The sequence below is a fragment of the Varroa jacobsoni genome, unplaced genomic scaffold (genome assembly GCF_002532875.2).
Source record: "Varroa jacobsoni isolate VJ856 unplaced genomic scaffold, vjacob_1.0 scaffold_852, whole genome shotgun sequence".
Taxonomy (NCBI): Eukaryota; Metazoa; Arthropoda; class Arachnida; order Mesostigmata; family Varroidae; genus Varroa; species Varroa jacobsoni.
Genome location: NW_019213754.1, coordinates 32841 through 46383, shown reverse-complemented (window position 1 = coordinate 46383; position 13543 = coordinate 32841). Strand labels below are relative to the sequence as shown.

The window sequence follows — 13543 nt, the reverse complement described above, 5'->3', positions numbered from 1 at the left end:
TAATCAAAACAATACATTTTGCAATTGGATTGTAACTACTTTAATTACGTGCTTATTTGAGTAAAAATTCTTAAACTGTTGTAGGTGATAATGTCATGCTATTTATTTACATCGTTATTATACAGCGGGTATCCAGCTAGGATTCAAATAATAGCAAATACGCAATTTTCCCGCGCCAATTTTCCCTAAAGACATTACCGGCATTAGGAATGAGGTCATTAGCAAGTAAAATGTGAAGAAAACTTACGATTACAGTTTTGTGTATGGACAATGTCCATATATTCTCATCCAGTTCTTAACACTATATATCGTTTGCCGAATGTCTCATATTAATGATTACTGATGAAGATCTTATTACTCAATTATCCGTTTCCAATCTAAAAGTCCATTATTTTATATGTAGCGGGCAACCTATATTCAGTTTACAAGAATCTATCAGTTACCGTATATATACGAAGACCATTAGCGGAAAATCCGAGTGTGAGTTAGCACTCACATTTCTAGCAGCACCAGACTGCTTTATAGCTTTTCTCGCCATCACCTCGTCCAAGAATGTTTTTTTGCATGCATAGGGTAAGGTATTTTAAGGAGTAAGTTTTCTTATATCTAAAATGATATAGATATAGAAGTAACCCCGCGTTCGTCGTTTGCGATACAGCATTTCTCTTACTTTTAATCCCCCTTTCCTTCTTGAGAAAACATAATATTATGTATTTTAGGAAAACTGCGCAATCTGTGATGCGTTAGTGTACCTCCAAGAAAAAAACATTAACCATATTGGGGCTGTGCATTTCTGAACTTAATTTGAGAAATATAAAAATAAAACTGTAATCTCAGAAATGTATGGATCCAGCTTGAATTGGTTTAACGAGGGCGGCGTTTGAGTACGAAATAGAGTTCCCAGCGTGGACAAATCCGCTCTCGGTATCGACCTGCTGGCCACTGCCGTTTACAGTAACAATACATTTCCATTGTTGGGCGTAATTCGCTTTCCATAGACGAACGTAGCCGTCATTGCCCGATGAGGCGAGAACTGTGCCAAAAATGTTCCAGGAAAGACGCCACACAGCATTCTGGTGCTCGCTAAATTCGCCGATAAGCCTGAAAAAACATCAACAGGAAAAAGCACAATGGCACGATCAATTTGTAGACCTCCAACGTATACACTATACGTATAATAAGTGGGAGTTATAGGTACATTATCAATTTACATATGATGTACATAAACTCTTTCGTGGGTGCCATGGGTGAATTCTTTGTAGGTAACTGCTTGATTTCTCTTTTTGCACTTGGAAATCTTGCAATAGTAATATACTATATTAATATTGCAGCAAACCGATCTCCTCTAAAAAAATAAAATTTTTCGCCGATCGATCGCATATGTTCGTGTACGAAAGTTACGTAAAATCAGGTCGATAGATATGAAAAGCTATGACCTTCATATAACTCAAATTTGGTTTACAATAATGAGGATTATTCACAAACAATTATTTATATCGCAACCACTATGTCTACACGCATCCTTACAGCGATTGGCGGTAAAATAAAACAATTTAATAGTAGATCTTAGGAAATGCCCTTGCCACTCACTTATTATAAAGTCTCTGAACTAAATTAGCATCGCTATGTCCCTTCAGCACATGAATATTACAAATTCATCGGTTTATTTTCTTTTATTTCGTATATTACAATATTATAACCGCAGTACAACTGTGTTAAACAAATTCTAAAAAATATACATGTTGGGTCCACGTTGGGAAACGATTCAAAGAGAATGCTGATTTACCGAAAGTGTGTAATACATGCAATAAATGCTTTAACACTATGCACTTCGTCAACGATTTACTCACCGAGTCTCAAGGGTAGGACTCTTATTTGGATTTCTTGTCAATGCAATCAGTTTAACGTCATTTGAGGCAACAGCAATAAGATCAAAGCTGCGCCCCATGTTCGGAGCAAACGCCATGTCATGAACAGGATCGGTGATACAGACCGACTCAAGACGTGTCCATGTTCGTGAGGTTTCACTATAGTCGTACAGATGCACCTAGGAACAAAAATAGACGTAAGAAACGAAGAAATAGCTTGGATTTTTTAAAGATATTATAATAATACTTCAATATATAGATAAAATGACTGTCCAACGAATTCGGTTTTTGTCGAGCTGTAACAGCATTTCTTAAGCTCACGAAAAGGTATTTTTTTAAGAGAACAATTTGAACCACTTCGATCTTGAAATGTTTCATTTGTGAAAACGATGTATTAAAGAATAAAGAATGTTAATATTAATACCTTGGGGGCTGTGGGATTGCTGGTGTCGTCGCTGCCGACAGCGATGAGAGCCGGTGTGGCATTTGAATGCCACGTCAAACAACTTAGTGGCATTTTACAATCGATATCTCCCTGGAGAGGCCATGTCGAAAGGTTCATCACGTCCGGAGCCTCATAAACCCGAACACGGCCTGTGTAATTGTTTTTGTAGGTGGTTAAAAAAGCTATATATGATTTTTATGCAAATTAAAAATTCAAAAATAAAATTTGTTTTTGTAAAAAATTAGCAGCACCTCGCCTCTAGATCAATTTTTCCAGCATATTACACATAATTCGATTGCCGCGGATTCGTTAAAACGATGCTGCATCTTCCCTAAATTTATATCTAACAAGAGAAAGACAGATTTCTCTACGCAGACTGATCGATAAATAATTATAATGTATGTAGTTGAAAAAACATTAAAGATATCAGCATTACTTACAGTCTTCAGAACATGTAGCTATCTGTAATCCAAGATGTTTTGGCGCAAATTTTATGTCTTTTAATGTGGCTTGAGCACAGACTATTGAGGCTTTACGAAGCCATTTGCCAAGTACTGGACATTCTTCCCAAATGGCAGCTGTTCGATCGTAGGAACACGTTGCAATAACCTACAGTGCTCAGTTGGACACAAAGACATGATAGAAAATACGTTTAATACAAAGACGGTCAGCTGGTAGGAAACAGCCTTACAATGACGTCAACGAAAGACAACTAAATGTATTTTCATAAGTCTTTCATTATAGAAATTTTATACATGTATAAGGATTATACTACATCAATACAAACACCAATTAGATAGGCTCTCTTTGAGGCAATTATTCGTCTTACCCAGTTTTTTGCCACTCTTTCACATCTGGTCCTATCTCTAAAATTGGTGATACGAACATTTGTTGAATTGCTATAGTACATTTTGATTTTTAAACACCTCCATCGAAATCTATCAACAAAACGGCGGATGGCTGATCTTACTGGGCCCTTCTCATATTCCAACTCACATAGGTCTTTCTACAGGCCATAACAATAGGCCAAACATGAAAGCCAAGGGAGTCCAACTTATTATCGTTACATTCAAGGAAACATAGATATACTTTTTATTTATTTATATTATAAGAAAAATAATGTCCGTATAAATGAATGGTGACCAGGACTGTGGCTCGTACATCAGATGTAAAAAGAAATATTGCAAACCCTACTGTGGTCTTGACTTGAATGTTTTCCTTACGGTTGGGCCCAATCAAAGAATCGTTATACCCTATTATTATTGTGGTTGTTTAAGCATTTTGTTCTTTCAGTACTTTAAAATAATACAATATTAGTTGATCAGTACTGCAATACTGCTTTGCATTCTGCAAGTTAAAATAATGCATGCCTAATTATTAGTTACTACTCCTAGTTCTCACTAACCTGTCCGAATTCAGGGTGAGCCCATGTAACTTTCCAAACACTACCCGAATGTGTTTTAAAGTTACCAGTACACTTCCAGTCTCCATCTGGCTGTAGGTCAAAGATTTTTACATTCTGATCCGACGAACAAGTCGCGAGGCGTCGACCGTAGAAGTCAAAAGCGACATCGTGTATTAAATCAGCGTGATCGGCGTCGATGGTTCTAGCCATTCCGTACAGTGAACCGCACCGGTTCCGATAGTTACCTGTAATAAAAAATGCTACAGCTATTCGAGAAATCGATAGGCACAACGTTCGTTTCTACATGGTGTTTAAGCTCCTAAATTTTGGAAATATACATAGTTTTTAATATTATATCGTCGACGTTTTGTATAAATACTATTAATGTGCTATATTTGCCAAAGACGTGGTGTACTCACTGGTCACTGTGCACAAAAGTAGCCCTCCGACGCTTTCTATAGGACACAACATAATGCCAAATTATTCAAGCAGCCGAAGTATAAAAAGAAAAGTAAATAATAAGCTGGCTCTCAGAGTAGAACTAATGAAAGTGACAAATATATAGCAGAAATTGCCTAGGCATTTTTATCAACAGTCTGTCGTTTTTTATAATAATATGCGGTGACCAATCTAGTTGATTGGTTGGCCACCATAGGCCATAATAGGTTAACGCAGAACAAAATACACCCCCCAACTTCTCGATATATGGGTCTTCGGATGATCTGTCAACTGTTTCTGAACAAACCCCAGCTATCGGCTGTCATGGCACAGGCTTTGCATACCTTCTGTTGCTTTTTAGTTATGACAGCAGAGACCGTCGGTCGATTCCGCGGTAAGGGGCAAAGCCTGGGTAACAAAGAAAAAGGGTATGCTTTTCGTATTCTAAAGCCAACCGTTGTACGCTGCTATCAAATGGAACAATAACAAAAAAAAAAAAAGGTTTGTTTATATCGACACCTAGTTTGTATTTACGATTTAATGATAACTGTGATATGTAGAGAGACGGTTGCTGCAAACTCACTTAGCGTTCACCAACAATAAAGAATTAAAACAAAAATGTTCATCGGATTATTGCAAATACAGCCGCCTCTAGTACACCACTGATGTTTGCAGACCGAAAATTGCGAGTGGCTGAAATCAAATATATATGCTCGTATACAACGGGGTAGCAGACGATGTCTTCGCGCCTTTCACCAAAATGCTCGCTTAGTGCTTATGAGCACTTGAGAATTATAGTTTGTATCTGATGAGTACACGCATATCGGAAGTATGCAGTCACGCTATGCAAATTCGCAAATCAACAACATTGCTATTAATTGATGTTATCAGTTATATGAAATTTAGATCTTGTGTTTCAGACGCTCTTAGGTTAACATTGGATACATCTATGGAAAATAAATAAACGAACCGACTAATATTGAAATGAATATGAAAATAGTAATATACATGCCATAGCACTGTATATACGGTACACGTCAGTCGCTTAAATAAGATACATTTTGCGCGCGATTTTTGCATTTTTAGGACACAACTATAAGTTTTGCGATGAAGTTCGTTTAAAAAATATATATATTTTTTTATAATAACTCTATGTCAATCGGTTCCGAATGTTGGTGGTCATAATCATTTTATTTGTTGTCTAGATTTCCCAGACGCATATCAATTATCGGTGCAAGATTTTGCTGAGACAGGCAAATGCTCGTGCGCTACAGTATGTTCTGCTAGACCAGGAAGACTGATTAAAAAAAAAAGGCTTTCACACTTTATAATGCTGTTTAGGAGGTTTTATTCTAACCGGAACCGTCAGCTAAGCCGCCTGCCCTGCATATTCAATCCTTTAGTTTTTATACGTGTATGAAATATTCTTCGCGTTAATCCTAAATTATGCCACTTCACAGAGGCAAGGTGACTTATACTTTCATGTCTTTTTTCTTGTCCTCCTCGACTATAGATAGTATTGTATCAGAGCATGTTTATATCGGGTTTTTGTTGATGCGCGCTGATATCGTCTGCTTCGTCTGCGAAGAATGTCGCCATCTACTACCCAAATAGCGTGATATTGCCTGCCTCATATATTGTTCACTGAACGTGTGATCAACACACGCTACAGCCAGTGTTTGAACACCAGTTGAGCGGTATTGTTCTGTATCGACCCGTATTGACATTGAATGAACGTAACAAACGATCGGGCGACTCAGCTCATTAGTGTTGGTCAACGCCGCAGACAGGTGTTCAATTAACCTGGAAACACGGTATTTCATTTCTGCGAGATGTACATACTTTTAGCACTTACGAAAAGACTAGGAGAACTATACATTTGATGCAGGATAATTTTCTCCCGAGTATAATCTATTTGTGATAGACGTTGGTGAGTCAGCGTATAGTTTTCAGCTGCGTTCCGACATTTTGTGTGAAGTGCTCCTGTAAGTTACTCCGTCGAGAGCTAAGTGAGCTAGATGGCCGAAACCGTAGAAATAGCTGATCGTTTGCTAAGTAGTGACTGCGTGCCGTTCATTGCTAAGGCTGCTCATACGCTATAGCTATCCATCTGTCTCTTTTATCTATCGAGCAATGGATTCTTACCAGCTCTCTTTTTCTTTGTACTGTCTCTTGTGTGTTTACCATTAGTGGCAACGTGTAGTGTCTCTATGCCAGCGTGTGTCAACATTGCAGAATACTTCGAAAAGGCAATACTGTCAGTTTGAAAGCTCCTCCTTCTCGTGATATCAAATAATTCTACTCAGTGAAGTTTAGGTGTTAGATTTAGCAAAAGTCGAGGCCTCTCGACTTGCATACAAAAAAACCGTTTCTGTATCAGTGTGTTTTCATCGAAGTAATTATTTGCGCTAGATGGAAAAAATCGCGATTGTGGGACACCAAAGCCGTATCATGTACATCGTATGTCGTCATTCTAGTGGACCACCGTAAAGTCCCATAAGCACATTGACTTTTTTTTAATATAATTTCGATTTTGAAGTGCGTATCATCGTATTGGCACACACGATAAGGAAACGTTTAGTTTTATGGCATTACTGTCCCGTATGATAAATAGGCATACAACGGCATTGCGTATTTGATACGATAAAGAATTGAGTGGGAATAACATTAGGGGCGAAGTTTATCCTTTTTCGTCCATATATGTATTGGTATTCGGTACCTGTCGTTTTTGGACGCGCTAATCCAGAATCATACAATTCGTAGGATGGCAGCAAAGTAGAGAAGCAGAAAGTCATCGCGCTACCCAGGTGGACATCTAGCCGAGGCATAATCATACTTCACCTCGATATATTGTGATATGTAAGGCGCGATCAGCCTGTTATCTAGTTGGAAGCAGGTGAGTTCGTCCCATTATGATTTGATGGACGGACGAATGGACATACAGCGAACAGAAACGTACATACGACAATTTCGTGCCATGAAAGAGTTTGCCTCCGGCGATTTCATCGTAACAGAACAGTGAGTGCACGATTACTAATAGTTCAGAGTGTATAAACTGTTTGTTGTCAGCAGGTGTCGTCAAGCTCGTTTATCATCAGACAACTAAACCTTTTGAGGAAACTGGTGAATACAGTATCAGAGTGGACTACTTGGTTAGTGGTAAAGCAAAGCGGGTTTTTAATTAGCGACTGGGTACAGAAGCATGACATCCGGCGTAGGGATGGTTCGCGGAGGCCCCATTATGGCCGTGTCGAGCAGTCGGCCTGTGCCGATGAAGCTTTTCGCCGATTCCGTTGATCGCACCACACCTTCGTGTATTCCAAGGTTCTGTATAATATACGCATAGAATATTAGGTAATCATATATAAATGATGAGAATGTCGGCCAAATACTTGGATAATACCATAGACTGATAGTCATACATAATATATGCCATAAGAGTAAAGGTTTCTATTAGAAAAGCACATAATTGGGGCCTATGTGGAGCAATTTCACAGCGCATATGAGCACGCGCGCTATGCCACTGAATACGGACAAAGGTGCTTTGGATTTAAAAGATTCCTATACAACATGTGTTTAGTAATAAATTGGGATCTTGCAATAGATATCGAACTGTTCTGCAGATTCACTATTCAACACATGTTTTTTCCTTCCAGAATGCTAACATTCAAAAAAATGATATCAAATATGTCAAACACAATTCTATTTCTAATGAGCAAACTTTACCCCGGAATTGTTAAACGTATTTGTAGCATTGCATTTCTGTCATGTCTAGATACTTCGAATTTATATGGCAATTACTAGACGCAGGGTTTGAGGCAGTGAACACTGAAGAACCTTTGACGGTGAACCTTCAAAGCAAACGTCGAATACGGTAGCAGAAAAGGCGACCATTAATTTAAACTACATTAAAATTGATGCTCTCTGCTTGTCTTTCTGTTAGAACAGTAAGAGTGAATGACGAGATAATTGAATATTTTACGATATCTTTTCTACTGCTACCAACGGCCAAAAATAACGGCAAGAAGTGTCGTTAGTCCGTAGGTTGTCAGCTTGTTGGTCGCCCTTGATGCTATCGTTTCGAGTCTTGTGGGGGGGGGCTCCGTTAATTTTAACCGGATAACAATGGTCTGCAGCTAAACGTGTTATTTTACCGTTGCATAAAAAACTTAATGGTTAAGAGTGCTTCTCCATTTCTAATAACGCGTGCCAACGGGTAGAAAGTCAATAATTCGCACTCCAAAAAAAAACTTACATAATAGTAATAGAAGCTTCTACGTCTCGTCATCTATGGTTTCTCCTAGGAATAGCATATGAATAACATAGTCCTATTAGTAAGGCGTTCTTCAAGATGACGTGAAATGACAATTTAGGTAATGTCGAATTGCAATTTAGCTCCTGAGTACACTTCCCCTTTTGTTGGCCTGCTTTTTGCCCCTAAATAACTAACCACTTTTATGCCCCCTTTAAGACCATCTGTGCGCTTAAGCAGCAAAAGCAAACTACTTCCAATCAACACTGCCAGTATTTCCACATGTTCCACACTTTCCACAACACTGCCACATGTTTCCTGTTAATTCCGCATGAAGATTCGGCAATATACGTAGAGAGGCGAGACGTAACAAACTTATAATGGGGAACAAGAAACATATGCACTTGTTGCAAACACAAGTTCCTGAAGAGGAAAAAATTTTGAAATCCAAACAGTTCGGACTCAAACCATGTAGTAAAACTTACAAAAGTAAAGTAAAGTGTACTTTGATCGGGGTGAAATATCAAAAACGGGGAGCTGAGTACAATGTTCTTTATCGATAACGATAGGACACGAAACTACTCCAGTTGCCTGTGTTATTGTTGACGTGTCGTGCTGTGCAACTAGATCTAGGTCGAAGGCAACATGTTGAAGTGGCGTAAGCGTTTTCGCAAAACTTCTGTCAACCGCGGTCTTGTAAGCGGTCGCTGACGGTGGTCGCGGTGGGGACGGCCGCGCAGGTAGTCCTGTAGGTTGTACGTACCGTATTATTTGCCGCATATCCATATTTTAAGCGATTTTCTAGAGATTGTTTGTTAATTAGTCAGCTTTCATAAGCATAATGCGCCTTCTTTCTCCTCCCGCCCGTGCCTCACTCTCTCCGCGTCAGTAAATATGCATCTAAATTGATTAAGTAGGAGTGTTTAGTTTACTCGTTCCTTTTTCTGACTCTCGACTTTGAAGCTAATATGACCAGCGGTGGCCACGACGACGGTAGTAATGATTCACTCGGAGAATAAACACGAATTCGTTGTTCTCGGATTTCCTTGAATTATCCTGGATTTGTTGCCGTGTCCAAGAATACTAATAGCTTATTAAAAAAAGTAAACAAAAACTAGTAATAAAAAGAAGTAGTTGGTGGCTAGCAGGAATCTGCTAAATACTACTTATTGTTTTAGCGGGTAGTGAACGAGGCACTGGTGCGTTGCGCAGACCATAGAAATTACGCGATCCACCCGGGGGATAGCAACACAGCAGTGAAGAATTGAATAGATCATGAGAAACCGCGACTTATCGGCTGCGACGGTAATGAAGATTCGGAGAACGTATGTATAAAGAAAAGAACTGTTGAACGGGGAATAGCTAAGAAGCGTTTGCCATGTACATGTATAGTGAAATAGGGTAGAGTACCTTAGGTGCCATGGCAGAGTTGGAAGGATGGTGGAAATAACGAAGAATCGGCGAAGGGCTGGAACAATATTGTCCTTTGTTTTTCTCATATCCTCGAAGAAAATATCTTCTTAGAGGTTCCGAGGGAAAATAAGAGACACTATGCGATGCAATGTTTTCCTACAAAGAGCGTGCAACACGGAAGGCTTTCACAGTGTGTATTCTGGGAAGCCATATACCAATCGGGAAGGCTCGACGAGCCCAGTTTGGCATCGTCCAACCGCAAGCATAAACGATGCCGCAGTATTAGATGCCACAAGTAACCAACGTACATGTAATCCTCGGATTCAGTGTTATGAAATGTCTTGCATAGTCCTCTACCGATTTAGATGTTGAATGCAGCGTCTTATTGAGTCATGTGTTGTAACATCGTTGGTTATAGGGAACGACGAATATTTTTTTCATATTATTAGGAGTACAGCCAGGTAGCAGCAAACTGATGACGACTGAAGCAAATGCCTACAACGTTTAAAATTTCCACAGACAATGAGACAGCGCGCCGAAATCGCAAGAATTCAGTAGACAGAATGTACCTGACATTACGACCACTGCAGACGCGTATTGTCCTTTTTGAAGAATTGACGGTAGCGTTTTTTCGTTGACTAGTTTTAGAGTAGATCGGACTGTAGATATACGCTAAAAACAACTGTACGGGACGAGATGGCAAGGTTTCTTATACCAGGATTCGCGCGGATTTAAAGGGGACCACTGAGAGCGAGGGCGTGAGTAGAGAAGGAGTAAAGGAAGGCTGATTAACATAGTATAATACCGAGGACCCCGCAGCTTCGAGGCTGAGTGGAACATGTAAATCGATTTTTTTTCGAGGTATTATTTTGGAAAATCTTGAGCAAAAGGTGCTGAAAAATACGCAAAAAAAATAGTGAAAATTCGGAATCTATTGATAGTCAAAGTTAACGTTTTGTGGACGGTTTTTTTATCCGTAACATGAATCGGTTTTTACGCAGTATACTAGAATAAGCCAAAATAAAATAGAAATAAACAGAAAAAGCCACGTATTTACACTTGTTGGGTTATATATATCAGCAAGCTATGATATATAATTATATATCATATGTAATCATAGCTTACCGATAACAAAAGTGTATGCTTTGTTCCTTATATATTATAGAGCTGTATAAGAGTACTGTATACTATTCATAATGATGAACTTAAGATATTATAATAAACAGCGTGCACCAGGCCACTTCGAACATACGATACAAATATTAAATTATATACGTCTAATGTACGACTTGAGAAAAGCAAACCAAATATCGAATTTTCATGTAATACTTTACGCTCTACCTCATCAAACTGGCGGTTATCCATCAACAAAAACGCTTTTTTTCTAACTATACTGACTTATATCGTTTAATAAATCGTGACATTACACTCAAGCTTTCCGATTTTTTTTTTACCACAGATAATTATTTTTACTCGCAATCGAAGTATGTGTCGTTTTTATATATCATGTTTCCGCTTTTTTTTATTCCTTTCACTGCTGTAGAAATTAAGCGCCCCGACACTTTTGATGTCTCAAAAGACAATTTCTGCATCGTGTTTAGATCTGAGCAATTTTGCTATTGAGAAGTTCTCGAATTAAAAAATAAATGACTGTATACAAGTAACGTCTACAATGATTGTATACAAGCAAGAACGGCATAGGGCTTCTAATTGTAACTCTTGTATTTTACCTAGCATAATTCTTACGGTGAGAGGTTGAGCGCTGCCGTGCAATACAAGTTGTTTACCTTCATTCATAATTCTTGCGTAGTGTTTTCATCATCTCCTCTAAATATTACAAGTATAGTTTAGCAGTAATCAATGAACTAGGCACATTGAATATAGCAGATAGCACCTGCATTGGACCACCAAATAGATATCATGAGCTTTGACATATATACATTCAGTTTAAGGTGATGTTCTGTCGATTCGGTTACATCCATTGATGTGACCACCTGCGATCATTGTACAGTGTCCATATTTTATCACAAGTCATAATTCGTTCAATAATGGGTTACAGTTGCAACGAAGAGAAGCAGACGTGTCTACGTCTTTCGTCCTCATTCAAGTCATGCGGGTACCTACTTGTCCATTTTTTTTATATTGTTAATTTAACCCAAGTGAACAAGTTTGGCACTTTTAGATGTGCACGTCAAATTTAGCTACTAATATCTGGGCACCTCCAAATGGGTCGGTTCCAGTTCATGTCGTGGAAGGTCATTTAAATTCAGGGTCGCGATTCTCACACTTGAACGTAGCGTTTACCATATTCTTCGATACAACACGATATGCTCAAATATATAAAACGTATTGTAGGCTATTGTACTTTATAGTCATATTGTACCTGTAACTTATGCTTATTATCCTTGCAGTTTTAGACACTATTACGTATAGGATGTCATTGTTTGATACAGCTCAAGTATGGTACAAGACGTTACGTCAGTAAAACAACGGTGCAGTTAAGCTGTATGACTGCACAAAAATATTATCACAGTTTGTTTCAACAATCATAGCTCACGTCTACCCAAAAAAATTAATACATTCAAAAGTATTCGAAAAACCCTGAATCACTGAGTTCAGTCGATATACAGGAGTACGGTGAAAAGAAGCAACGCTCATTATTGGCTCTGCGTGCGCATTTATTTGTACCTTAAATGTCGTTCACTACATTAGGTGAACGTCATGTTGAGCACCATTCGTATTTTCTGTTTGATTGTATACAGTATGTTCAATGTCGGGCTCGGATTTGACCATGTCGTTCGTTTCGTGCCTTTTTACTGGCGCAAATAGGCTTTGGGTTTTGTCATAGTCGGTGACAAATCGACCCCTGGAAGCCATTGAACTGCGTTCCTTGCAGCCATTAAAGCAAGGTAACCGTTTACTGTGTGTAAGATAGGCTTCAATGTGGGGCGGCCTGGTGCATACTGTTCAAGTATTAACCTATTAAACTATTACGTATGTCCAAGTAAACCTATGAAATGACTCGATATCGCTATTAAAGACTGTTTCATAGGGGTGTCAGTTATCCTTTTTCCAATATCGTATGTTCGAACTTGAATTTAAAGGAGCGACGGAAAATTTTATGGCTTTGTTAAGCTCAAATCACAACCTTCACCATGAACTGCTTTTGTATCACAACAGGCAAATGTAGTAAAATGATTCAATAAACAATGCTCACCTTCATTTTTATTGGTCGTAGTTAGGAACTTCATAAATATAGGTCAACAACACGATACCCTGATGTCAGAAAAACCATATAGGGCCATTTAAAACACTTTGGTTCATATGAGTTATACAATTTTTTGTTGAGTTTGTGGAACTAATTAGAGAGATTTGCCGGATGTCCTAAGAATGGTACCAGCGGGGAATAGGCGATACTATATTTATCACGATTTCCTCCGTCTTTGAGGCATTTGCATGTATCGTTAGGTTCGTGGGAATTCGGTTTTCGTGGAATCCATGCAGAACAAAGAGAATAACGACATGTCCGTTTATCGGATTCGTCCCTTTCTACTCCTTGTTTTTCGTCGTAGCCGAAACAAAAAATCCCGGTCAATCTCCGTGAATGTTTGCTCCCAGTTGCTAAGATTTGTCTTAAAGGCCTCCGTTATTAAGCGTTCAGCGACACCATAGGACTTCGGATAGCGGTGGCGACTCGACTAAGAAACGCGCAAGGCAAGTTA

The 13543-nt window shown here is 38.8% G+C and overlaps 2 protein-coding genes across 10 annotated transcripts in view; one reads left to right on the top strand and one right to left on the bottom strand.

Moving 5' to 3' along the window:
* Positions 1-76: 76 nt before the first annotated feature.
* Positions 77-4846, bottom strand: Nup44A (nuclear pore complex protein Nup44A). Of its 5 annotated transcripts, none has more exons than XM_022840232.2 (8): positions 4740-4846; positions 4501-4564; positions 4138-4173; positions 3719-3963; positions 2754-2922; positions 2293-2462; positions 1851-2047; positions 77-1101 (listed from the first exon to the last, which is right to left on the bottom strand). In XM_022840232.2, the coding sequence occupies exons 4-8, from the start codon at positions 3926-3928 to the stop codon at positions 834-836; spliced, it is 1014 nt and encodes a 337-aa protein (XP_022695967.1). In that variant the 5' UTR covers positions 3929-3963; positions 4138-4173; positions 4501-4564; positions 4740-4846; the 3' UTR covers positions 77-833. The 5 variants fall into 5 exon arrangements, with proteins under 5 accessions (XP_022695967.1, XP_022695968.1, XP_022695971.1 ...); XM_022840233.2 differs by having other exon boundaries at positions 4501-4623; positions 4740-4790; XM_022840236.2 differs by lacking the exon at positions 4138-4173.
* A 746-nt stretch (positions 4847-5592) lies between these two features.
* Positions 5593-13543, top strand: part of KrT95D (phosphofurin acidic cluster sorting protein KrT95D) — a 40762-nt gene continuing 32811 nt past the window's right edge. For 2 of the 5 annotated variants that reach the window (XR_015312669.1, XR_015312670.1), the window contains exon 1: positions 6181-7480. Coding sequence is in view for 3 of the 5 variants with exons in the window: in XM_086970064.1 (XP_086826190.1) it covers positions 7359-7480 (122 nt within the window). In the remaining 2 variants the exon portion in view is untranslated. Of the gene's footprint in view, positions 6142-6180; positions 7481-13543 lie in introns of those variants that run through there. The other 3 variants (XM_086970064.1, XM_022840220.2, XM_086970063.1) reach the window with 3 other exon arrangements.

Excerpts from the sequence above, each read along its gene's own strand:
- Nup44A (XM_022840232.2), bottom strand. The coding sequence starts at position 3,928 with ATGGCTAGAACCATCGACGCCGATCACGCTGATTTAATACACGATGTC. Across the intron at positions 2,923-3,718 it reads CTCACCCTGAATTCGGACAG|GTTATTGCAACGTGTTCCTA; the intron begins GTTAGTGAGAAC and ends TGAGCACTGTAG. Across the intron at positions 2,048-2,292 it reads GCAATCCCACAGCCCCCAAG|GTGCATCTGTACGACTATAG; the intron begins GTATTAATATTA and ends TTTTGTTCCTAG.